The sequence below is a fragment of the Punica granatum genome, chromosome 2 (genome assembly GCF_007655135.1).
Source record: "Punica granatum isolate Tunisia-2019 chromosome 2, ASM765513v2, whole genome shotgun sequence".
Classification (NCBI taxonomy): domain Eukaryota; kingdom Viridiplantae; phylum Streptophyta; class Magnoliopsida; order Myrtales; family Lythraceae; genus Punica; species Punica granatum.
The window spans coordinates 29,984,312-30,010,071 of record NC_045128.1 but is presented as its reverse complement, the minus strand read 5'-3'; the positions used below and the strand labels follow the sequence as shown (position 1 = coordinate 30,010,071).

At 37.2% G+C, this 25,760-nt stretch overlaps 3 protein-coding genes across 6 annotated transcripts; 2 read left to right on the top strand and 1 right to left on the bottom strand.

The window, feature by feature from the left end:
- Positions 1-11,709: 11,709 nt before the first annotated feature.
- On the top strand, positions 11,710-16,900 carry LOC116197774 (glucosamine inositolphosphorylceramide transferase 1). The gene is made up of 4 exons (XM_031528015.1): positions 11,710-12,456; positions 13,165-13,287; positions 14,646-14,813; positions 14,894-16,900. Exons 1-4 carry the CDS (start codon positions 12,106-12,108, stop codon positions 16,589-16,591), a joined length of 2,340 nt encoding a protein of 779 aa, XP_031383875.1. The 5' UTR covers positions 11,710-12,105; the 3' UTR covers positions 16,592-16,900.
- A 948-nt stretch (positions 16,901-17,848) lies between these two features.
- Positions 17,849-20,291, bottom strand: LOC116197777 (uncharacterized protein HI_0077). The gene is made up of 4 exons (XM_031528021.1): positions 19,962-20,291; positions 19,759-19,878; positions 18,676-18,906; positions 17,849-18,521 (listed from the first exon to the last, which is right to left on the bottom strand). The coding sequence occupies exons 1-4, from the start codon at positions 20,151-20,153 to the stop codon at positions 18,144-18,146; spliced, it is 921 nt and encodes a 306-aa protein (XP_031383881.1). The 5' UTR covers positions 20,154-20,291; the 3' UTR covers positions 17,849-18,143.
- Positions 20,292-20,431: 140 nt separating this feature from the next.
- LOC116197776 (mRNA cap guanine-N7 methyltransferase 2) lies at positions 20,432-25,748 on the top strand. Of its 4 annotated transcripts, none has more exons than XM_031528020.1 (15): positions 20,432-20,853; positions 20,967-21,184; positions 21,327-21,413; positions 21,550-21,617; positions 22,240-22,460; positions 22,555-22,633; positions 22,833-22,927; positions 23,031-23,102; positions 23,218-23,327; positions 23,748-23,870; positions 23,957-24,049; positions 24,340-24,408; positions 24,610-24,698; positions 24,831-24,928; positions 25,441-25,748. In XM_031528020.1, exons 5-15 carry the CDS (start codon positions 22,359-22,361, stop codon positions 25,573-25,575), a joined length of 1,065 nt encoding a protein of 354 aa, XP_031383880.1. In that variant the 5' UTR covers positions 20,432-20,853; positions 20,967-21,184; positions 21,327-21,413; positions 21,550-21,617; positions 22,240-22,358; the 3' UTR covers positions 25,576-25,748. The 4 variants fall into 4 exon arrangements, with proteins under 4 accessions (XP_031383880.1, XP_031383878.1, XP_031383879.1 ...); XM_031528018.1 differs by having other exon boundaries at positions 21,327-21,436; XM_031528019.1 differs by having other exon boundaries at positions 21,550-22,460.
- Positions 25,749-25,760: the final 12 nt, after the last annotated feature.

Here is a 25,760-nt window from a genome sequence, read left to right as displayed (position 1 = left end):
TTAAAAAAATTAAGGAAAATAGGAAAAAAATAATAATTGTGTTGTTAAATTGGAGTTAAGTGAAGTAAAGTTAATTTTTTTTTTGTAAATGATATTTTACAGTAAATAATTGGAATATAATTTACGTTACACACAACCGTGATTCCCATGCATGAGCTAATAGAGCATATCAAATTGATTGCCACTTCGTTTGTCAAGTCAACTTATGTGAATAATGGCGCAATGTGTTTCGATCTATACTAGCCTGTAATGTCCGCGCGATGCCGCGTATCAGAAATTTCTTTTTTTACGAATTTTTGCTTTATTAAAATAGTTTGTGTAATAATTAATATAGAGTATAAATAAAAATAAGGGTAAATTACAAAAAAAAACCCAAATTTTGTAAAATGTCTCAATTTTGTCCTAAATTTTGTTTTGTAACAAAAAAAACCATAAGTTTTCTAAAATGTCTCAAAAATGACTTCCGTTATAACTTCCGTCAATTTTTGCTGTTGATGGTGGGTCCCTTTAACAGTCCACGTAGGTCACACGTAGGCTAGTGGGTCCCTTTAACAGTCCACGTAGGTCACACGTAGGCAAAAATTGACGGAATTTATAACGGATGTCATTTTTGAGACATTTTAGAAAACTTATGGTTTTTTTTGTTACAAAACAAAATTTAGGACAAAACTGAGACATTTTACAAAATTTGGGTTTTTTTTGTAATTTGCCCTAAAAATAATGATGAAACTACTTATTCGTAAAACTTACAAACTCTCGATTGATAGTAAATGATCCAAAATTTTCAAAAGAGGATATTAATTAATATTCATATGGTATGAAAACTAACATTTCTATGTGCTAATGTTAATTTAAATTCTCTACGTTTCTATTTAGAAAACCATGATCGTAATATAACAGATCTTAAGTAACCTGCTAATTGTAACTGTATGAACTTTACTTTCAGTTGGGGTTTGATATTCACTAAAAGTACCTCGTAATCAACATAACCTTTGCATTTCACGGAATTTAAAGACATTTCTAACAAGCCAAATTAAAAGAGACTATTTAAATTAGTGATAAATTAAAATAGGTTTTTTTACCAACATAGTTAGTTTTAGGTAATTTGGTATTTTGTACCCCTAAAGCGAGTTCTCAGGTGCAGGTATTTTGATTGATTTAAATCAAAAGACCAACTCGAAGACATTTCTTTCGATTGGAGAAGATTCACGATCATGAGAGTGTTCCCTTAGTGGGACAATTTCGCTAAAACCTATATTAATGAAATCTGTTAAACTTTCGAATAAGAAAAAAAGCTTGTATATATAATTTAAATAAAAAATTATAAAATTATAAAAATAACTATATTTCTACCGTAACAAATAAAAAAGGACTACTTAAACTGTTAATAATAAATTGAAATAGGCTTTTTGCCAAGATGACTTGGTTTTAGGCGATTTGGTATTAGTTATCTTGAAGAAAGTCTCGGATGAGGATAAAAAATCCACGATCGTGAGAGATTTATTCATAGTACACCGATATCGCTTAAATCTATATTAATCTAATCCGTTAACCTTTCAAATATCAAGCGATGCTCGCAAGGGTGAAAGAAAAAAAAGGCTTATCTTGATTCGGTAAATCATTAAATCTAAAAAGTAAAAATAATTAATTTTTATTTTAAAGAAAAGATAGCAGGGTGGGTCCCGCGAGTCGGTAAACCCTTCCTGCCTATAGTGGGTATGGACCCGTAATAAATTCTTTGTTAAATGGTTCACCAATCAATCAACTAGTAAATATTTTTATGGCGTCTTCCATCTGGTCGTTTTCATACCCTAACTTACGTGCTCAAGCTTGCTTCTAGGATATCTCCCTTAGAGTATGAGGGTATAGTTCATTTTAATCTACAGGAGTGTATTATATATGCAAACCAAGTTCGATGATATAAATTGTTTAGTAGGCAGATTTCGGGAAGTTCTAATTGGGTAGGAATAATAATATCTTGAATTCTCCTGTCTAGTCTAAAACTTGGAGCCTCAACCAACATTGATTAGTTTAGGTGATTCGACGTCTACTTACCTTAAATAAGATCTCAGTTTCGAGTCCTGTAAATGAAGAAAATTCACATGTGAAAAGTTTTATCCATTAGTAAGCCAACCTAGCTCGAACCGATCATCATAATTTTATTAAACAAGAAAAAGAATGAAGCACAGTGCACTGACATAATAATTCTAAGAATTACGTGGCGAAAAGGTCAAGAAGAATTTCGAGTTCATGAATTCTATATAGCGATCATGAACTATTCTTTTTTTGTATTTAAGAGGGTTTGATACGTAAAGAAAATCGACTCTTCATTGTAGCTTTTTGGGTTGCCTTGGATCCCTCTTTCAGGTTGAAATTACTCACCACCTACCTCTTCTTTCTTCCGAGGCATTCCAAGCATCTCCATTTGCAGGAGTCCCAATTCACGATTTAATGGCCTATTGCCATCATCAATGGCTCCAATTTTTTTTCTCTTTTTACTTACAGGAGAAGTCTATAAGTCTAACACAATAAAATAAAAATTCTAATAGTTAATAAAGGATATATATATAGTCTCACCTCACAAAAATCGAACCTACAATTTTTTGATTAATAAGTGAAAAAATATGCCGCTGTATCATATTATCTTTTTATCAGTGGCTCAATTGTTAGATTTGGACTGAACGTACAAAGTTATCGCAGTCAACTACTCCAATAAAGAATCGCGATGATATATAAACTCTTTAAGAGGTATATACAATCAGAATATATATATATATATATATATATACTGTTAAGTAATTTGTCATAAATATCGGAGAAAAAGTTAGATCTTCAATTTTGTAATATGGGGTCTTCTTTTTTTACCAAAAATCTGAATTAAATAAAAAATAAAAGTTATTTTTATTCTTGAAATCATTGCTACGGTATCACATAGATATATAGCCAAAAGAATTTGGAACATACATATATAGACCCAGTCACCTAGAATTAAACTACAAGCACTTTTAACAATGTAGATTTTACGTACAGTATATCAGTATAAGATATATGTTTTTTCTAGAAAAATTAAATTATTCTAAATATTTTGGAATTGCTTTATATAGCTAACAAAGTAAATTTAACACCCTTAATTATTTTAAGATATTAATCCACTTTACGATATATTTGTTCAGAAAATCCTCTATATGAACGTGCATTTGATATATTCAACTCTGTATAATACGTATATATGTGAAATATTTAAGGATTTTGAATCTTTATATATATATATACTATGGTATAATGAAATGTCTACAATGTATTTCATAGCTCGAATTAAGAAGAAACGTATCGATTATGGCATCTCCATGCTTAATTATACAAAAAAGACTTTCATATTCAATCAGAAAACTGCAAATAATTATATATATTATTCATAATATACATATATATAAACCATCATTAACTTGTTTCCAAGTTTCTAGTTTTACATGAAATTAAATTCCAAAAACTAATATATATATATATATATATATATTTTGAGATTAGTAGGAAATGGACTATATGTCTTTACTTTAAAAACATCTGCCATATTAATTAGTTCTTTTTTTTAGTTATGGTCTTAATAAGCTCCAGAAAGTATCATAATGATAAATCTGTAAGAATAGAAATTACATCTCACATTTTGTGCATAGAACGAGCAAAAAGCCATGTCATTGTTCAACTTTTTTCTTGGAAACATCGATGACAGATGTTGGTCAAAACATGCTTCTTTTCAGTAATTATCTCCTCGGTACATATCTAGAGTCGGCTGATACGATATAAATATATAATAAATGAGCAGCCATAATAGATAAATAAATATATAGATCCAATTGATAACAGCAAGAATAACAAAGCACTGTGGGCGGATAAAAATTGTTGATATTCTTTTTTGGTTAAATGCTGAATTTATAATTAACAGAGACCATGGTCAAACTCAGCAGTTCTGTCTGAATCAGCCCATCCGTATTCGAATTCGATCAATCCATTTTCAAATAAAATTCATATTCCTATCTTTTATATATTATTAATTATTTCTTTATTTCCTTTCTTTTTTGCAATAATTTGTAAAGTTTCAGACTCCGATTAGGAAGTGCAAAATGCAAATGCAACTTCTTGTACATAATTAAGCAGATGTGCGACCACTTCAATTATTTTTCTATTTGCATTTCTTTTGGACAAGATTTTCTATTAGCATTTATTAATACAACTTACAGATATGATGATGAAAAAGCAAGGAGAAGAATATTTTTATATTTTCAATTCCTTGCTTATTATTTATAATGCATACATCTTGCGCTTGCACTAATTTGGCTTTTGGCTAAAATGAAATCCACCAAGAATACAATCGTGTATTTTCATTCCCAAGGCACATTCCTCTTTTTCAACATAAATAGAAAAAAAATGGTGTATACGATGAATAGTATTGGTTAATTTTGTATTCGGGGTCATTTCAGGTTCTTAATCATCTATTAGTCATTCTCGAAAGATTGTTTTTTGGAAGCAACAAGACTAGCTATGTCAGTGCAGACATCTATGGTATCAATAATATTTTTCGGTGTGCATCCCATTGTCTAGAAGTTCATTGAGCCATGACTAATCTAATTCGAGTAAGGTCGGTCCACTAAGAAATAAAATTTTACAGGCATAAATAATTTTTTTATTTGGACACCAGAACAAAAATTATGAAGATTTTTAAGAAAATTAGCAGACAAGTCTTTCTTCTTAGTACGTTTTTCTGTTATTCAGCGGTCTTCCGGAAATGAAGTTACTTACCCTGATTTGAACATTTATGTTTTACTCTTGCAATTGGCGAGACTAACCAATTCTTATATATGAATCTTAAATAGGCTTTGGTTCGAGTAGACCGAACTAACTGCATCTGGCATATTCGATTTTCCAACATATCTATCTCGTCTTGATAGTTCGTAACTTTTGCCCTTTTCCTTCACAACTTCTTGCTTTCCTCCAATTTCCATGTGATTGCCTACTTTCTAGTGACATAGTTCTAAATCAAGGTAAAGGCATACCCCCAAATTGTACTATTGAGGGTAGGATCCAACACACCTTGTCCCTTATCAGATTTTCAACACCAAGGAAACTTCATTAGCACCTTCTTCCTTGCTTGTTTGGTTGTAGAATTTGGGGCAGCCTCTGTGTCCCTACATGTCACAATAGGGAAAAAGGAAAAAAAAATTAAAGAGAGGAGAAGAAGAAGCTAGCTATAAAGTTAACCAAAAGGAAAAACGGAATTAATTATGCATTTGATTATTGGTAGGCTTAGTTGCATAGTTAAAGATTTGAATTTTGAAAGGCGGCTGCTCTTTGAGCCCTTTATCAGTTTCAATTCCTCAATCAAAAGTTGAAGTGTAGAGAAAATATTCAATCCACCAAATCAGGGAGATTTTCTTTCTCAACCGAGATCGATTTGAACATTTATAAGATCGCAGAATCTGAATATAAATGTTATTGCTATCGAGTAACTTCACCGATTAAAAACTGACAATTTATGAAAATTCTTATGAAAGACTACCTTGAAAATAATGTGAATTCTTGTAGAGTTCTATGGAGAACTATGTTGAAAATAATACGTCCATCATCTTCCAAGAAGATCCTCATTTAGAAGATAACAGAAATTTCATTAGTTAGATCATTTTCTTGGAATTCTAGACGAAACATGAATAGTTGCCCTCCACGACAAGTAGTTATTTTTCGTAGCTCTGTATCGCGTCATTGTTGGTACATGGTGTTGTCTTCTAATAAATATTTATACCGCATTCCTAATCATAGTATGTTTATTGTGAAGAAGACTATTTAGCTTTATTCCTTCTTTGTTTTTTCAAGCCAAATTAAATTGGAGCAGCGTCACTATGTCATTATTGCATTATCGTTTATACGTCCGCAAGTGCGAAAGGACGATCGGGTAGGTAAGGACGGATGCCTTGAAAAGAGTTTCAGAATTGAATAAGAGAGGGCCCCGTTTTCTCTTTCTCTAGGAAGATGACCCAAAGCAACTTCAATTTGCAATTCCCTTTTCAATTTTCTTCTTTTCAAAATTAAGATTTGCATTTCATAAACATATTACGTGACATCTCCGGCGAGCATTGTTATCGGTCAACTCAAATCGTTTGCCACAATTGCCCGTCTGCTCTGCAACCAAAAAAACCAAAGCCCACCAACACCACCTTCCTTCTCTTTCTCTCTCTCTCTCTCCAAAATCGTTTACCACATCGTTTGAATGAATTTTTTACCATATCATTATGAAGCAGGATTATTTAAACGAAAAGTTATGTTTTAGTCGATAAAAGAAGTTGCCGTTTTAATGGCAAAATGAAAGAACATGTTTAACAAGATTGCGCCAAGTATCATCCCAAAATTGATAAGGTATTGTCATGTGTCAGATCCATAGCTCCCTATTCTTCATCTACCTCTTATCCATGAGAGATAACTTCATTAATTATAAATATTTGATGCACCAAAATATTTCAAATAAACAAGGCCATGATACATAGAATTACGTTTCAACAATTAATTTCAAATTTTCCTTTTCATCTTCATCACTTTCACTTAATGGTCGGCCTTTGTCTTCAAGAGGAAGAGCGCTATTCTGGAACTTTTAAATTCATGGCCCAATTTTCTTCTTCTCAAATCCTAGACCACCAATTTAGCTCCTCAAATTTCATAGCCCCAATCAAATAATTAAATAATGGGACAATTTTCAGCAATGATATTCTTAAAATTATATCTATACAATAATATCTCTAATAGGTCAATTTTGAAGCCATAATAGAAATTAAATAACGAGACTATTTTTGGCTAGGATGATATTGTCAAAAATTATATATACATCAATATGGTCTTAATAACACATCTCTAATCTATTAACTTTGAAATCATAAAGTAATTAAATAACAAGGCAATTTTCGACTATGATGATATTTTCAAAATTATATATATATATATATATATATATCAATATGGTGTTAACAATGCATCTCTAATCTATTAATTTTGAAATGATAATATGTTTTACAAAAGCAACTAATAATATTGATAGCTTTATTATATATGCAACGAATTATGTATTTATATCTTAGAGGCAGCTGTTGAATTTTTGGCATAAAAAAATGAAAGGCTTGTTTGGTTTGCAAATGTGATTTTAAAATCACAACTTTAACCTAATTTTACCAATAACAAAACAAAATAACTCATATAAAGTCAAAGAGTGAACCCCATTTATATCACTTTTTTTTTGCATAACAAAACAAAATAACTAATACAAAGTCAAAAAGTGAATCTCATTTATACTATTTTTTAAAATTAAAATCTAATTTTAAATTTCTATTTTGAAACCCATGAAATCTTTGATCCAAACGGAGCAGTCCTAAGTTTTTTGTCAATTTTTACTTGCACAACATAAATATATTACTTATCACTTATTAGTAGACATTTTTGGTCAAATAAGGGGATATAGTTGAGCTATAAGTTCATTTTTATTATTATTTAATGATAGTTTTTGTTATTTTGATCCTGTCAATTGTGCAAAAGTATGTTAAAAACATAATTTTATCGTAGAGTACATATTTATTCAAATTAATAGTTGAACATCGATCACTTATGTTGTCTAAATAAATGATACTGGAATTGTTACTTTCTAAAATTATATTCATTGTGCATGCATAACTTCAATTAGTATATAGTAAAATGACTAATTATAATGAAATAATATAGAAATTTCGAAATTTCCTCTTAATAAAATAATAAATCGTTTTAAGAACTTATATGTTTCATGGGAAGTAAATTACATGTAAAATCATATTTAAAAAATATAATACCTGAAAATATTAAATAATTAACATCTACACATAAATTTAAGTTTTTACTAATTAACTAACATTAGTTTGATGAAAAAATAAAAGTAATGTAGAACTTAATAATAAAAATACAAATGAAGCTTTCATAACAAAATGCATTAATAAAATTATTAAGTGAACCACAAAATGCATAAATTTATATTGTAATTCATATCATTTCTTCATGAGTAACAATCCCGCGTAATGCGGGTTTGATGGCTAGATTATTCTAATCACCAAACTTAATTAGTGTAAGTGACAAATCTATACTAATAATTAACTTAAATTTTATTATTATAACAACTCATTTGACCACATTTATTATAATAATGAACTTGCTTTAAAATTTTAACAAAAAAATTTCAAGATTACTAATTGAAATTAATTTTTAATAAGAAAATTGGGGTTTCAAAATATAATAGTCATAATAAGAACTTATATAGAGATAAATAAAAAAAGAACCGGGCAATGCACGGGTTAGAAAAGATTAATTTTTTATATAATTTACACCACCGTCTACTTTTAAAAGGACAACTTTAAATGTCATGGCGATCTAATTTATTTTATTTCTTAGTATTCAATGGTGGATGATCGATGAGTGACAATTGCCTGATACTATTGCGAAAAAGTCGCATTTTTTAGGGGCAGAGTCAAAGGAAAACATTTAAAATTAATGTGAATTGGTTCAAATGGACGCTTGTTCTATTTTTAAAAATTCACGTTGGAAGAGTTATACTTCTTATTGAGCTGACGATGCTCGACCTGGGATTTATTTAGCTTCTAGATGTTAGAGTGCACACCGAAAAAAGGAAAACATTTAAGGTGATGGCTGACGATACCATTGTTGTCGAGAGTGAAGATTAAGCTATGTGTCTTTCCTATCAGCAACTGCTAATATAGGAAAGATATTGGATGCATAGAGTTACTCATGGGTGATGGAATGCATATCATAGCTCAATCACATTGAATCTGCAAGTTCGAGCTTCGAACATGCAAGTGTTTTGCGGTATGTATAAATGGCATTAAATAGACACGTGTTGCTTACTCATCTAATACGGGTCATCCGTCGTTTTACTGGTTAAAAAAGTGAAATCTTTAAGGATTTCCGGTTAACTGTGTAATATCTTGCAAAAGTGTATACTATTTCACGATATTTATTTCACTCCAATTTCTCATTTTCTCCGACCATACGAAGTGATGGTTGCTGGTTAGCTTCTCATTCCTTCATGGACAATACTCTCGAATTTGTAACAAACACGTTATGAGTTGGCTGTCTTGTTCCACATAGAGATTTATTTATTTATTTATTATAAAGGAGGTAAAATACCTAGTATAATGATGTTCCATATAGAGATTTTACAGAGTACTGTCTTTTCTTTTCTGAGTATTAGGAGAAGTGGTCCGGACCATACTATATTCATCGAAATGTTTATAGAGTCATGTATCTCTTTTATCTTTTATGAATTAAAGTGACGTATTCGTCTTCTCTAAATGTTCATTAGATTGATCGGATGGATAAAAATTGATCCAACGGTTTTCAAAATTGACTGTATTAAACTTGCATCGAAGCACCTTGAAAAAGAGAGAGTAAAATTTGGGACCTGCACTTTGATATACGGAAATTCAATAGATGACAATTAATTTAGTTCACATCGGATTGGTTCATTAAAAAATAATGCTCTCTCAATTATGAATTTTTTTGTTTACAAAACTCAAATCCATACATCTATATATAATATATAATGCCGAGACGATAGAGAAAGGATGAATGCTATTGCTTGAATTTTTTTCGATTATAAAAGAGGCCCAAAGCCTAATACAATAAAAGATAAATCCTAAATAACTAATAAAGGGACACATATACTCCCATCAGATATTAAGTCTGCGACCTTTAGGTCAACAGGCGATAGCGTGTGTCATTACACTATGCCATCTTTTGATGTCGCTGCTTGAATTTTGTTGGATAGCCAAACCCTCGGCTCAAAGTTGAGAGACCTTTCCTTCTCATTAATTATGGAAATCATGGTCTACTTATTCAAGAAGATGAGTATCACTCTCGAATTTCTATCCACTCCAACTTTGAATTCATGCCCTTCTCATCGGTCTATTCTATTTTAGGGTTTTACTATATTCATTATTAGATAAAATTATTTAAATGTTTCATGGGCCATGAATTACATGTAAAATCAAATTTGCAAAAATAAAAATGAAAAAATTTAAATAATTAATAATTGATAAAGAATTCATAAGTTTTTTTACTAAATAATCTACATTAAAATGATAAAAGACAAAAATATTGTAGAAGAATTTACAAATAAAAATATGATGTAGGTTTCAAAATGAAATGCAATAATAAAAATATTACATGAATTTTGATAAAAATATTTTTTAAAAATTTGATTATGTTAAATATTATTAATAAAATGGATGAATGAATTTTTTAAATGAGTAAATTAATTAAGTAATGATAAACTAATTAATATTTTAAAGATATATTATAATAATAATATATATTATTTTTTATGAGGAACGACTCGCATAACACGTGGGTAAAATGACCAGTATACTTAAGAAAAGCAAGCAGGGTATCTCTTGAATAACCGACTGGCATCTAAGCGTTTTATTGCAAAAGAAAAATTCTTTATGATAAAATAGGATAAATTATTATTACTTTTTATTTTTTATAACCCATGATTTTAATATAATGAAATGAAAGTCAAGCTTGTTCGTTCACAAAATTAAACTTAACTTAACTTTTTTCTCAATTTAACAATACAATCATTACTTTTTTTTATCTTTTTCTTCAAATTTTCTCTCATATTTTTCTTATCTATTATTACAAATAATTTTTAATATTTAAATTCTCTCAACTATTCGACTTTTTTTTTTTCCTCAATTCAACAACATAATTAATACTTTCATTTTCTTTTTCAAATTCTCTCACATACTTTTCATAACTACTTTTGTTTTCATCTCCTCAAATCAAACTTAACTTCGCTACCAAATGTTATGTTAATATTTAATAAAGAGACACATGTAGTTACAGTACGAGAATCAAACTTATAATATCTTAGTTGACAGGCAAGAACGTGTCGGTATGCTATACCTTCTTTCTCAAATAAATTATTATTATCAAAGAAGGTGTAGCAGTGGCGCACGCTTTCGCCTGAAAACCAAGAAATTTCAAGTTCAATACTCATTGTTGGACTAATCGTGACTCTTTATTAGTTATTTAGAATTTCTATTTTGTTGTACTACGCACACGTGTCTTCATTATAATAGAGAAAAATTAAAGGATGGGGCTAATATACGCCTATATGGCTAGGGTTGCTCCTTTTATGGTAAATGGACAAAGTTACATTTCATCTCTCTATAATATCCCATCTTTTAGTGCCTAAGTTTATCAATTTACCATAAAAGGATTACCCTAGTCATATGGGGTGTATATTTAGCCCAACCAAAATTAAATTATTAAACCACCAAAGGTAGTGATTTAGTGACTAACAAGCTTACTTTCATATGATTTGTTAATCCCAAATTTAAATCCCTTCTAGTGCATTTATCAAAAACATTTACTAGTTATGTGCTCTTTGGTCTGGACTTTGGGACACCGACTTCTATAAACTATATAGTCTTTGGTAGTGCTACGTTAATGGGACCTTGCGCTAGTTGTTCGGTTCGTCTGATACGTTCGCGAACAGTACGGACGGTGACAATGTTTCTACTGCTGCAGTCCATAATTTTAACTAAAAAAGTTAAATTATTATAATATATATGATGATGTGATTTTGAAGCCAAAACAAGACCAAATTTCTCTTGTATATAAGTACATGTGGGGTGTGGATGAAATGCTGATACGTGCCCTCTGACTGTAACGTCTTCCTCTGCAAATCCAAAAACCCCTTCGTTTCCTTGTCACCTTTCTAGAGAGAGAGAGAGAGAGAGAGAGAGAGCGGGAGGGGAGAGAGAGTGGCCGCCATAGCTAACAGAACCCAAGCGGGGAAACCGCTCATTTGCCCTAATCCGCCTCGTCGTAACCGACCCAACAGAACCTTCAGCCATAGCCGCCTCTATCCACCTGATTTCCACACCCGCCCCGTCTGCCCATCTCTATTTATAATCTCCGCCGCATGGGGACGCCGTCGACAGCAAACCCTCGTCGCCGAATCACCCCCCATTGACGCCTGAGTACACCCCTCCCCCCGTGCCTGAGCCTGATTGTCAACCCGGTATGGGCATCGCCTCCACCCCTATCGCGGCCAACTCGCCCCTCACCAGCGTCGTCGGCGCCGGCCCCCCCGGCTGCTGCGTCTTCAGCCTCCGGTGCTGGTGCCGGTGGAGGTGCCACGACCAGCCGTCCAATAGGGTTTTGTCGTCGTGCGGGGTCTTCTTCCTGGGTTGCCTCGCGTTGTTCGGGTCGATCGGCACGCTCTACGCCTGGCTCGCCTTCAAGCCGCCGTACGTACGTGCCGGCGGTGGCGATGGCGTGGCCTCGCTCGGTTGCCGGGAGGACAGCGAGGGGTCTTGGTCGGTTGGCGTTTTCTACGGGGATTCTCCGCTCGCCCTCAAGCCCATTGAAACTGTAAAATCTCTCTCCCTCTTTCTCTCTCTAAAAAACCGTATTTTTCATGGAAGGATTGAGTAATTATGAACCCCAGTTAAGTTTTCCATCAGCCTTTTTGTCCAAAGAAGCTTTTTGACTGAAGAATGAAGTTGCATTTGAATATTTTTCTTCCTCGCCATTTTACAAAAAAAAAAGAAAGAAAAAAAAAGAGAGCATTTTTCTGCAATTTTGGCGGAAGAAGTGCATACCAGGATGCATCTTAATTCTTTTTATTTTTATTTTTATTTTCTTAAAAGCATTTTGAAGTGGAAAAAGAAGTGAGAGACATTACCCGTTACTTATCGTACAGCGTACTAGGTTCTCACGTGACATCTCCATTTCAGTGTCTGTTTGGGCACATCAACTCGAAGGGAGCCTTTTGAAGAGTTTCGTTTTTAGGGGATAATTTTTGTGCAAGTTTACTTCTTTTGTGTGGTGGCCTTTTGAGGTTCTCCCTTTTCTGAATCTCGGCTTTTGGAACTTTTTTGGGGTTCATTTTGATCTTCACAGGCACTTGTATGGGTGTTAAACTTTTCCGAATCTAAATGGGTTTTTGAATCTGTATTTTTCTTGCTTCATATGCAGCGATTAAGCTGAATTTTGCAGTTCATCCCACAGAATATCCTAAACCGGTTATATGATTTGGCATTGGACTTACAAAAGAGTATTTGGAATTTGTCTATGCAGGTGAACATGTGGAGGGATCAGACTGCGGCGTGGCCAGTGGCTAACCCAGTTGTGACCTGTGCTTCTATGTCCGATGCTGGTTTCCCCAGTAACTTTGTTGCAGATCCCTTTATTTATTTGCAGGTAAATTTATCATTTTTCCATTGTTTATTGTCATATTCTTTGAGTTGCTCTCGTTCAACTTTTCCCTTTTCATGTTTATCTCTTGGTTATGTGACTCTTACATCACATTCTAAGTTTTCATTGGTTATACTCGGATTTGGCATCTACTGTTTTCTTCTTGGATAAGTATATAGCTCGAGTCTGACCGAGGATGAAAATTGCATGCAACACCTAGCATTGGTTGGTTGAGAATTGATTATAAAAGAAAAGTGGACCATAGAGAGCATTGTCTTACGGGGGCCCATGGTTGGTAGCATGTGTGTGCGTTTTTCATGTGACCATGCATAAATCAATTGTTTATTCTTTTTCCTTAGCTTCTATTTGAGAAAGAAACTTCTCGAGGTGCAGAATATTTACTCGTACTGTGTTACTTTTTATATTGTGGTCCCTGAGGCAAGTGGCCTAAGATGCATAAAACAGAGGTTCATTGGAGACAATCTTTCACACATGTCAATGTAAAACTAGATATTCTGTTACTTTGGATCTTTGGACCCACTTGAGAGTTTACTGACCTTGAAGTCGTGAAACTAATCATGTTGCTCAAAGGCTTAATCGAACTGGACTTCTCTTTTTATATATCTGGATTTTGCTGAATATGGTTCTGTCTTCTTCTTCTTCTTTTTCTTCTTTTTCTTCTTTTTTTTGTCTTTTTTTTTAACTTCCTAATCCTTTGGTTGGTTGACTTGGCAGTATCTTTTGCTTAGTTGAAATCTTGTTTGATTGAATAACACGAGGCCTGAATTAAATTGAAATTTTACTGTGTTGGTGAAAATTTTGTTTCATGATGGATCCAGATCTGCCTTCAGATAGTTTCATATTAACCGGTGTAATAGTTAGCGAAAGAGTCATAGTAGCCACATAAAGCTATTTAAGATGGATTGAGTGTCAGCTGCGGGGATGATTTAACTTTGCCTAGAGAATATTATTTTGTTGAGAGGGATGACAGAGGAATTCAATGAAACCGCAATCGAGAATGATGGTGATGAAACAAATTAGAATAGTAAGATTGTGAGAAATGGACCCTGTCTTTGGATCATCTATTACCAGGAAAGGAGGAGCTACTTCTCTTATGTTTTTAACCCATGAGAGCATCAAGGAAAATGTGGTCTGGTGTTAGTGCTACATTATGGAAAAAGATTGTATTTTCATGTTACACTGTTAGTGGTAAGAGGACCGAGTGAGACGTCTGCATGATTAGTTATCCAATATCTGGGAAGTGTTCCTTTTTCTTTTCCTCCTCCTCTCTTTAAAACTCACTTGTTTTCAAGGGTGATTAATCTAGTTCTCTCTCTCTCTCTCTCTCTCTCTCTCTCTTTCAGGAAGATAATCTTTACCTCTTCTATGAAACCAAGAACTCCATAACAATGCAAGGTGACATTGGAGTTGCTAAGAGCACAGATAAAGGAGCAACATGGGAACCGTTGGGTATTGCATTGGATGAGGACTGGCATCTTTCGTATCCATATGTTTTTGAATACCAGGGACAAGTAAGTCAGGGCCTTCAAATTTAGCATGAGCATGTTAAACCTCTTTTCAGCTAAGTGGCTGACTCCATTTGTTTGTCCAGATATATATGATGCCTGAAAGCAGTGGGAAGGGAGACCTTAGAATCTACAGTGCCGTCAACTTCCCCTTGCAATGGAAACTGGAAAAGATAATCATGAAGAAGCCCCTTGTTGATGCATTCATAATAAACCACAATGGAATGTACTGGCTTTTCGGGTCAGACCACACTGGTTTTGGTGCGAGGAAAAACGGCCAATTAGAAATCTGGTATAGCAACTCTCCGCTCGGTCCTTGGATACCTCACAAGCGGAACCCTATTTACAATACCGAAAAGAGTGTTGGAGCTCGTAATGGAGGCAGGCCCTTTGTCTACAATGGAGACCTCTATCGCGTGGGCCAGGACTCTGGGGAAACATATGGACGGAGAGTTCGGGTCTTCAAGGTGGAGATGCTCACTAAGAATGAATACAGAGAAGTTGAGGTCTCTTTGGGCATAGAAGAGCCCGCAAAGGGTAGGAACGCTTGGAACGGGGCTCGTTACCACCACCTCGATGCTCAGCAGCTCCCTTCAGGCGAGTGGATCGCAGTAATGGACGGTGACCGGGTTCCCTCGGGAGATTCTGTTCTTAGGTTCATCTTTGGTGTTGCTTCTGTCATGGGAGTTGCTGCAATTATTATCTTAATGGGCGCTATTGTTGGGGCTGTGAAGTGCATTATTCCTTTGAACTGGTGCAGTTATGGTCTGGGCAAAAAAGGAAATTACAATAGTAGTGCCTTGTGGGCGTGGGAGCGTGATGGTGCTCTCTCCTCCAAGGTTTGGTGGCTCTGCACCCGATTGAACCGGGCCCCATCACTTCTCCGAGGCTGGGTGAGGACTAATACCTGCATGGGTAAATTCATCCTCGCCGTAATTTTCTCAGTTGGGGCAGTTTTAATGTGCAATGGTGTTAAATATATCTATGGAGGCAATGGGGCCCAGGAAGCTTACCCATTGAAAGGCCAGCACTCCCAGTTCACGCTTTTGACCATGACCTACGACGCTCGTCTCTGGAACTTGAAGATGTACGTGAAGCACTACTCGAGGTGCTCCTCCGTGAAGGAGATTGTAGTGGTGTGGAACAAGGGGATTCCGCCAAAGCTGACTGATTTTGACTCTGCGGTTCCAGTAAGGATTCGTGTTGAGGGTAAGAACTCACTGAACAACCGGTTTAAGGTGGACTCTTTGATTACGACCCGGGCGGTTCTGGAACTGGATGACGATATAATGATGACGTGCGACGATGTGGAGAGAGGGTTCAACGTGTGGCGTCAGCACCCTGATCGGATTGTCGGCTTCTACCCACGATTGGTTGCAGGCAGCCCGCTCAAGTACCGGGCAGAGAAGTTTGCGCGGGCCCACGGGGGTTACAATATGATCCTCACTGGGGCCGCCTTTATGGACTTAAGACTAGCTTTCCAGAGGTACTGGAGTGCCGAGGCGAAGGCAGGGAGGGAGCTTGTGGATGAGTTTTTCAACTGCGAGGATGTCCTGCTGAACTATCTATATGCTAATGCGAGCTCCTCCCTGAGGACTGTAGAGTACGTGAGGCCCGCGTGGGCGATTGACACGTCCAAGTTCTCAGGGGCTGCTATAAGCCGTAACACACAAGTGCATTACGGGATAAGGAGCAAGTGCCTCGTGAGGTTCTCGGAGATGTATGGGGGCCTGGGAGGACGGAAGTGGGAGTTCAACGGTAGGAAAGACGGGTGGGATTTATAGGCTTTTTAACCGAGGACAGTAGTGATCGGGAAGATTAAAAGGCATACTCTTCTTCTTGATTTAGGTACATTCTTCTTATTCTGCTGATCATAAGCTTGTTCATACTTCTTTGATGGTTTGTGGATTAGAGCATAGGTTGGGTGGATTTTTACTTTGTGTTTTCTATGAATTTTTGAGGGGGCTTAGTTTAGTTTCGCAGAAAGTGCACAGCTTAGTTGGGTTGATGATGTACATTGGTAAACGCCACAGGCAGATTTTTCCCTTCTGGTAAATGTTCCATATGCGAAATTGTGTGTGTTTGTTGGGTCACCTCTTGTCTTGTTATTATCTTTGGGATTTTTTGTAACGAACACGGGAATAGCCCTTAAATCTGAAATCCGGGGAATAGCTCCTGAATCCGAAGTCGATCGGATTTACGCAGAAAGAGACTGGTATTCGCGAGTATCTAATCTTTTAGGATTTCCATTATGAATTCAGGATTTTCTCTACTAGCCAAGTTGTGTCGATGTAGTTGTCGGTCTAGCCTTGTTTTCATGTCCACGTGCATGTGTGCATGCACACGACCATATGCATGGGAAATGACTAGGCAAATTACTTCGTCCCAATCAACGTTGTTATCCCCAATACATTTTGGGCCCACTTGAGATACGGCAATTTTTATTTGGTTGCATCCATTTTGATTCGATTGTTAGGTTTATCAATAGGGGATGGGGACCACAACCATACGTTGCTTGTGATAATAACGTTTTTCGTTTAGGTTGGGCAGATTTTTTTTTAATTTTTTTATTTTTTATGAGCCTGTGGCTTTTAACTTGGGGTGAACCAAATGGACTCTGCCATTACGGTCTTCCTTTTGCCCATTTTTTTTTTCTTGTAATTTCAATTTTTTAGGAACCGGGAAACGTTCGATCTTCCTTGAGTACTATGCAGACGCTTGGATCGAACTGGTAAAGGGGCGGCTCAAGCCTGCTTTTCTGTGCTTGGATATTCCTAAGTTGCTGTGGACCCAACACCCTCTAGTCGATTACCCATACATCTCCCACGAGTACGAATAAAACAACTGAAAGTACTTCATTCAGTCTCTAGACATAGACGCTTGAATAGAAGAGTTTCATGCGAGTTCTGAGCTTGGCCAAGAGGAGTTCAAGCCAGGTTATGTGCAAGTTCTGTGCTTGACACCCAGTTGTCTATGACTCAAGTTCTACGGGTTTGAGTGGAACAACAAAATTTATAAAATGCACTAAGTAGAGTGTTGACTTACTTCAGCATAACTCTGGCGACATCTCATCTTAATTGAATTGATATTTCGAACAAAATCTTCAGACACAATCAGACTACCATAGCAACCGGTATCTCGCGAATGAAAGACAAACAAAGATCCTTCTTCTTCTACTCTTCAATTCTAGCCTAATGATGCGAAGGGGACCAAGGGCGAAAAGCCACAGAGCTGGAAACCCCACACGTTCACTTCTCAATCAGCTAAACAAACACACAGAGATCCATGGATCGTATTCGTGTTGCTGCTTGAATCATAGCAGTAAGAACGTCATTCCTAGGAGGGTTCTTTGAAAGCGAGAGGTTCGTACCATTGAGGCCCAAACCCGGCAGCTTTCCTTGCTTCCTCATTGAACGGTGGCTTCAGGGGACCTCTGAAGAATGCCCTCACTATGGCATGAAACCTCTTTATGACTTCTTCTTCTTCTTCACACTCCTCCGTTGTATCACCAGGTCCACCCGCTTCACTTTCCCGAGAGCCTGCATCTTTTCTACCAATGGATCTTGAGCAGAGGAACTTGAACCACTTCACTCCAGCAGCACAGTGTGTGATCTCCTCTGGGTAGACCACGCTCTCCAACAGATCCGCCGTCTTATCATCCCCTCCATTTCGGAACCGAGATATCGTGGTGGGGAGCACATCGAGCCCTCTTGCCTGTTTTCAGGTGAAATACATTATTATGATGCAGTCATACACGCGAAGAACAAGAGGAGAAAAGGTTATCACTTGGAAGGAATAGATTACTCTACATTCAAAGCAGAGGAGTTTAAGAAAAAGGGAGGACATGCGATTGCAAAGGACAACCGACCTCATGGACACAATGCTCGATAGCAAGGCGTGCTAGGAGGTCCCCGTACGTGGCGGTAGCAGAATCCCAGAGCCCATCGTGAGCTGGCAATGCTCCATAGAAAGATCCGAGCTCCTGCAAACGGGCCAAGAGGAGGGTAAAGTGCCTTCCTTCATCTTGGGCCACCTTCACGAAGTCAGTGAAGAACTCTCTCGGCATCGACTCTTGCTTACCAAATCTGGCGATTATATCCTTCAAGAGACAACAGAAACGGAATGATGAGAAGAGTAAAAGCATAATTAACCAAATCCGCAATGCATACAACCATTTTGAACATTGTTTGAACACTGAAATCATCCTCTCAGGAGACCTGCAAATCCGTTACCACCGGTACATCCACAAGTTTTTATGTCATCAAATGAACAAGCAGAAATGTGAACTGAGTATCGACTGCGAGTAATCATTAGACACTTGTATGAAGTCTCCGAACATTTAACATCGAACTGAAACAAGGGAATTGACGCAGTGCGAATAACGGTTTCTCAAGCCTAAATCCGAATTTAATGATTATGAGGATTTTTCGGGCCAAATCCATATCAAACAGCCCAAGCCCAAAGAAGCATAGTTCGGATATATCAAAGAAATATTCTCGTCACGTGGAAAGAGAAGATGAGATGTCTCAATGTATAGATTAAAAATATTATTATCTTAATTAGGTAGTATATTTAATTTAGATAGAAATATATTTAGAATTAGATATTACTTGCATTTTAATTTAAGTCAAGAGTCATAGTTTTCTATTGTGAAACAATTACTTATTTTGTTTTAGGAAGTTAGTCTAGATTCTAATTGTCTATTTTAATTTATCCTTAGTTGTCGTAGGCCTATATATATGCAGTCCATCTCATTGTAGCAGAAGGCCAAAACTTTATATCTCAGGAAGAACTATTGATTAATAATATTTGAGTTTGCGATAACCCTTTATTTTCAGCATATTGTTAGGGTTTAAACATGTTTTACTCCCTTCGAGCCTAAATTCGGATCTAAGTTTGAGAAACTGTTATCTGCGCTGTGTCAAGAATGTTAGAAGAGACAGGAGAATACCCAAGAAAGGTCGATGGCCCAGCTCTCGGTGTGGGCGAGGCTATGGACGATGGCCTGCCGGCTCTGCAAGCTCCCGGCCTTGCCGAGCTTCGGCATGAGGCTCGGGGACACCAGCTTAACCTGCGCAAATTTGCAAGCATCTTGCTGAGGCAATTCAACAGGTTAGCGTTCAATCAGGAAGATACACTTGCATAAGCTCTTACATTGGTGAGGCGGGCGGGGCGGTCGGGCACGGGGAGGTCTACGGAGGGATCGTAAGGGCGGGCGATGCGGCCTTGGAGCCACCGGGTGGCGACGGAGTCCCCCAGTCGGGCCTTCTCGTACGGGTCGGGCGTGTTCAGGACTTGCAGAGCAGCTTCCACTAGGGTCTCCGTTCCAGCCTGCTCCTGCTCCATTTCTCAATTTGCCCAGCAGCGGTAGCGAAAATGGCGAGTTAATTAATCGGGGTAATATCTGCGGCCCCACCTCGCCCTCCATAACTTGGGCTCATGGTGCGCCGGGAGCACGGATTCAAGCCTCTCCCTCACGGCTTCCTCCTCTCCTTCCCTCCGACAATACTCACCGTTTCAGATACATCGCTATACAAATTAGTCCCTAAAAAATTTTGGTTAGATAAATCAGTTTTCCCTTACGAAATGTTAGAACACATTAATCCTTCCATTCCCTTTCACAAATCGTCCCGACAAAAAATTGCTGACATGGCCCGTTAAGTGATGGCCCGGAACATTAAGTTCGACTTTGCCAATTTTCCCTCCCAAAATCTCAAATCCCTAATATGATTTTCCCCCCAAATTCTGAAATCCCCAATCCCCAATCCGATTTCCCCCCGAATTCTAAAAACCCTAATCCGAATTCCTCCAAATTTCCACATCTTCTGACCCTTCTCGATCAATTGAAACCACGATTCTCTTCAAATCCCTAACCCTAACCGTAATCTCTCATCTCGAATGTGAATCTCCTCATGATCATTCCAACCCGTTTAATAATCAGTGTTTGGGGTTCGATCACGAGAAGGTGTAGCGAGATAGTCGAACGGTAGGTTTAAAAGGCATAAGCTTTGCATCGTAAATGGATACCGGGTCTAAGCAACTGACTGTAAGTTGATATGGTATTCTTGAAATAATCCTCCTCATGCTCCAAGTGCTTTGCAGCGCACATTAATGTTTTACTATAAGTAATCTAACTTGAATTCATATTTTGATTTGCAGTTTCCTTGAAGCTATATGATTTGGATGGTACTGGATTCATCGAGCACCAAGAGGCAAAGCTGGCAGTTCTCACAAATGCTTAAATATGGCTGCATACAATTTTAAGTTTTCCATTTCTGCACCCATCTTATTATGCCATTTTTTGGAGGTCAAGCAAATGCTGATTGCCCTTCTTTGTGAGTCTGAGATGAAATTGGTCTGAGATAATACTCGATAAGGTGAGTCATCCAAGGTTTGATCATGTGGGACTTTTTTTTTTTTTTTTTTAAAAGCAATAGTTCACCCGTGATTTTGTTTATTACCCTAGTTGTTGAGGTCTATTTCCAACTGGTTGCCTGAGTTCCGAATATATGCTTGCAGACTTTCGTGGATGCTGACGTGAATCGGGACGGAAAGATAGACCGGTCTGAATGGCAGCAGACCTTTGTTTCTAGAAACCCGTCACTGGTAAAAATCAACCCCTACTTGAGGTGATGACTGAATATTCTATTCATGCTCAACCAGATTATTCTGGTTTTATTTTTCCCGGTAAAAAGGTACCAAGGAGTAGCATCTGATATCGCTGACTTTTTCTGGATTGCAGGGATATAACAATTACTTTCCCAAGTTTTGCTCATCATCATCAATCCACTAGAAGTAACCACAACTAAGGTCATTCCTCTTCCACAAAGGATATTCAAGAAATCGCTTATCATAACTTTGCTCTTTAGTTGGTGTTTGTATCGAAAGTCTCCTTCTACGTCCACATAGATTTATTGACTCTCCAACTGAGGAAGCACTGTATCTTTTCTCCACCATCGATAATATTCTATGGAGATGTTGCTTCCCTCCACGATGGCTTCCTTCGCCTCCCATTGTCCTACTTCTCACAGATTGATGATGGGTATGGATCGAAAGAAGAATAGAGATGGGTTATTGTTTTTATCTTTCATTTTCGATTGGAGTTAATGGAGCGGATGGAGAATGAGATGGGATGGGAGGAGAACAATGGAGAGGATTTGGATTTTAGGGTTCCTGATTTCATTTTGGAGATTGAGGAAAGCAGAAGGAGGTGAGGTAGGTGTCTTCTTTATTCAGCTATTTCGGAAAAAGAATGCCCATGTGGAGCTCAACATTCCATGTCACAGGATAACGGGTCATATCAGTATTTTCTGTGAGGGATCAATTGCGATTGCCAACAGAAGGACTAAAATGTCTAAACGTTGCACAGCCGTGTTCAATTTGTGTAACAAATATCTTCCAGGGACTAAGTTTCAAAAAGTACATCTTTCAGGGACCAAATTGTGAGTTTTGTCCCTTCCCTCGTACCTTCTTCACTTCGGCTCTCAAAAGAAGAGACCAGAGAGAGAGAGAGAGAGAGAAGAGGTTCCGCCATTGGCGTTGAGAAGCTCAATGAGTCAACTCGCGACTCAGCGGCCCGAGTCGGCTCACCACCGCCTCTATGACCTCGCCAAGACTGCCCTCATCAAGATCTTTGTCCACCCCTACGCCACGGTAACTCCCTTTCCCTTCTATTAGATGATCAGCGGATAACGCGAATGGTTCGTTCGACAACCCGCTCAAGCGTTGCTTTCTGGGTTCGATTAAGGTCTGTGAGCTCTACTGTGGAGGAGGGCTCGAGGCGGAGAGATGGGAAGAAGCTCAAATCGGCCACTACATCGGGATTGGTATGGTACCCGTTTCTCATTGCTCGTATGTTCTGTGTATCACCTGGAAATACTTTTTTTTTTTGGTCGGAAATTCTATTGAAAATTTTGCTCTGAGGACAACCTTGGACATGGGCGTCTCTGAGCCCTGATGGTTCCCCAGCATGTTGCTTTGGAAACATGTCGTGCAACCCTCATGTGTGGGCTTTGAGTTTGGCAGATGAATCTTCTTCCGGGATAAGTGAGAGAAGAGAAGCTTGGGAGAGTCTTAGGAAAGTTTACACGACCGATTTTTTCGAGCTCGACCCTTGCACGGTGAGCTTTCATTTTTCGCTGCACACAATTAAGAGAGCATTTAGTGTATGGTATGTTCTGTTCATCTGTGATATCATCCATGATGGTGCTTTTGCCTTCTCAGGATGATATAGGACAGCATTTGCAGGAGAAGATGAATCAGGCCGATTTGGTTTCCTGCTTACAGCATTTGCAGGTCCCTTTGGCTTTGTCAATTTGAATGTTCGTGTTTCTTTCAATCATGCGGTTTAGTCTCTCTAGTTGCAGCTAAAAAACAAAGGTGTTTTTTTATTGGCATTTCTCTTTTGCAGTTATGTTTTGAGACAGAGGAGAAGGCGAGGAAGCTTTTGCATAATGTTTCTTCTTTGCTGAAACCTGGGGGTTATTTTTTTGGTATTACTCCTGACTCATCTACCATATGGTATGAAACTCTGGTTATCGAAGAGTGCCTTGTTTGCGCTCTTCCCTTTGATTTGTTTGTTGCAAATTTTTTGTTTTTCAAGTTAAAAAGTTTTTCCTTTCACCCCTGTGCTCGGTATTCTTTCCCACTGTTTTCCATAATTTTTTTATTGACACTAAACTTCCAAAGCATATAATTGAGACCGAGCTACTCATTCTATAAGGTTCATAGGCAAGTCATTTTCTTTCAATGAGTTGCGGAGTGGTCCTTCGCTTTCTCTATTTCTCGTAGTCTCATTTAGAGGTCAATCTTTCATGGCTTTAGTTGAGGCTTTGCAGATGAAGTAATAGTAATGGCATTAGTAATAACGACTATTTATTATGACATTGACTTGCCAAATTGCGAGTAAAGAATCCCTTTTGTCTTTTTTAAACGAATTAGGGCAAAGTATCAGAAGAATGTAGAAGCATACCATAACAGAAGTGGCAGTATGAAACCTGGGATTGTTCCCAACTGCATTCGATCAGAGAGCTACGTGATCACCTTTGAAGTCGAAGAAGAGAAGTATGTTGTAAGCTCCGATATGTCAGTACTTTTTACCTAGAAGATATTCAAACTAATTGAGCAATTAAATTCTCGATCGTCTTCAGGTTCCCACTGTTTGGTAAAAGATACCAGCTTAAATTTGCTGGTGATACCTCTGCAGAAACCCATTGTTTGGTTCATTTCCCAAGCTTGATCAGGTAAAGGAAATTGGTTTTTATGCACTCTACATTCTGAATTAGTGGATTTATCAAATACTTGTAAATATGACAAGACTTTATTAGTCCGCCTCATCTGGGAGCATGCTATCTCTGCATCTGAATGAATTTGCATCAACTTCGGGATATATTTTTGTGCAGTAGAAATTTTCTCACTGTTGATTTTTAGTGATATGGTGGATTCTGGTTAAAAATTGTTAGTCCATTAAGATGTTGTAGCATCAAGTATGCTCAAGTACTTGTTTGTGTAGTCTGATGGACCGTAATAACAGGTTGGCTCGGGAAGCTGGTCTTGAATATGTGGAGATTCAGAATTTAACGGAGTTTTTCGATGATAATAGGTATGCTGCCAGTTACATTTTTAGAGAATGACAGTTCTTTGGTTAGTTTTGTTAATACAGAAGTAGCTGCTCGCAGTATAAATTGATGGAAGCTCACAGAATAAATTGATGCATATCTTATTATGTTCATAATCAGCCATGCTTTCGTCTATGATTTGTTAATCAAGCTGAAACAATTGTTTCTTCTTGTGCTGCCAAAAGAGCACAATTTGCAGGAATGCTAATGAACTCAGGTCTGAACCTGGTGGATCCCCGAGGGAGACTACTTCCTCGCTCATTTGATATATTAGGTGTGTCTCTGTTCTCTTCCTTGCAAATGCTAATTATGGGCCAAGCGATAATTTTCTTCTGGCCCTAATGATCAAAATTGTTTTTAAGGGAAAAATGTGCTTAATTTTTTGAAATTGTTCATAATTCTGCAGGTCTATACACGACATTTATTTTTCAAAAGCCAAACCCCGATGCTGCCCCTCCACTCATGACCCCAGTATTGCCGGAAGTGACTTACATTAATGATGAGGCGAGTACCCTATTCTAAACGCATATGAGAGCAAATTTTTTGTTTTTTATATCCCATGCGCTATCAAATGAAAATGAATTTGCGGTTCTTCTGTTGTCCCCGTTCTTCTAAGTGGAAAGAAAACTTATGAGTGAGGTAGTTGATAGGTTTTCTTCTAAAAATGATGAAGTCTTTCCCATTTTCGTTGATTTCTTCCAAGTACCATTTTCGTTTGAATTAGTTGTGACGGGTATATGGTTTTCAATCTTCGTCCGATCTGATTAGAAATTGGTAGATCACAGAGAGTTGGTCAGCTTTTTTGTGTTCTCTAAGCAGAGTAGTGGGATATTTGTTCTTCTTTGTCATTCTTTCCTCCTAGTCTTCTGAAGATGAGTGAATGAAGTTCTCAACCTTATTTATGAAATTTGGGATTGTGTTTGGATTCTCATGATGGATTTGTCCTGATCCTGGACTCATACCCAGTAAGTATGCTTACGACAATTCCGGGCATCATCTGCTTCTTTTTATTTCAGGCCGATTGGTTTGACTGGAGGGAGGAAGAAGCAACCGCCCCAGCAGAGCCGCTCGGTGGGCTTGGGAAAATAACTGAACAGAAAGGAATACTTGGCCCAGGACCTCCTGAGTTACGATTCCCAGAGGCTCTTTAACCTCGTGAAATTGAAGGACAAAGTTATGTCCACTGGATTCTGCACCGCAGCTGTGGATTGTATATAAACTTTGTTCTCTCTCCCTCTCTCTCTCTGCGCCCGCCCCCGATAGTCTGTAACTTGGAGTATGTTTTGGTTCGTTTCAATGGATACCAACCTTTTTATTTTTGTCCTCCCTGCTTGTT

Excerpts from the sequence above, each read along its gene's own strand:
- LOC116197774 (XM_031528015.1), top strand. The coding sequence starts at position 12,106 with ATGGGCATCGCCTCCACCCCTATCGCGGCCAACTCGCCCCTCACCAGC. Across the intron at positions 13,288-14,645 it reads ATCCCTTTATTTATTTGCAG|GAAGATAATCTTTACCTCTT; the intron begins GTAAATTTATCA and ends TCTCTCTTTCAG. Across the intron at positions 14,814-14,893 it reads TTTTTGAATACCAGGGACAA|ATATATATGATGCCTGAAAG; the intron begins GTAAGTCAGGGC and ends TTGTTTGTCCAG.
- LOC116197777 (XM_031528021.1), bottom strand. The coding sequence starts at position 20,153 with ATGGAGCAGGAGCAGGCTGGAACGGAGACCCTAGTGGAAGCTGCTCTG. Across the intron at positions 18,907-19,758 it reads GGGCCATCGACCTTTCTTGG|GATATAATCGCCAGATTTGG; the intron begins GTATTCTCCTGT and ends TGTCTCTTGAAG. Across the intron at positions 18,522-18,675 it reads TCGAGCATTGTGTCCATGAG|GCAAGAGGGCTCGATGTGCT; the intron begins GTCGGTTGTCCT and ends ACCTGAAAACAG.
- LOC116197776 (XM_031528020.1), top strand. The coding sequence starts at position 22,359 with ATGAGTCAACTCGCGACTCAGCGGCCCGAGTCGGCTCACCACCGCCTC. Across the intron at positions 22,928-23,030 it reads TCGAGCTCGACCCTTGCACG|GATGATATAGGACAGCATTT; the intron begins GTGAGCTTTCAT and ends TTGCCTTCTCAG. Across the intron at positions 23,871-23,956 it reads TTTGAAGTCGAAGAAGAGAA|GTTCCCACTGTTTGGTAAAA; the intron begins GTATGTTGTAAG and ends GATCGTCTTCAG.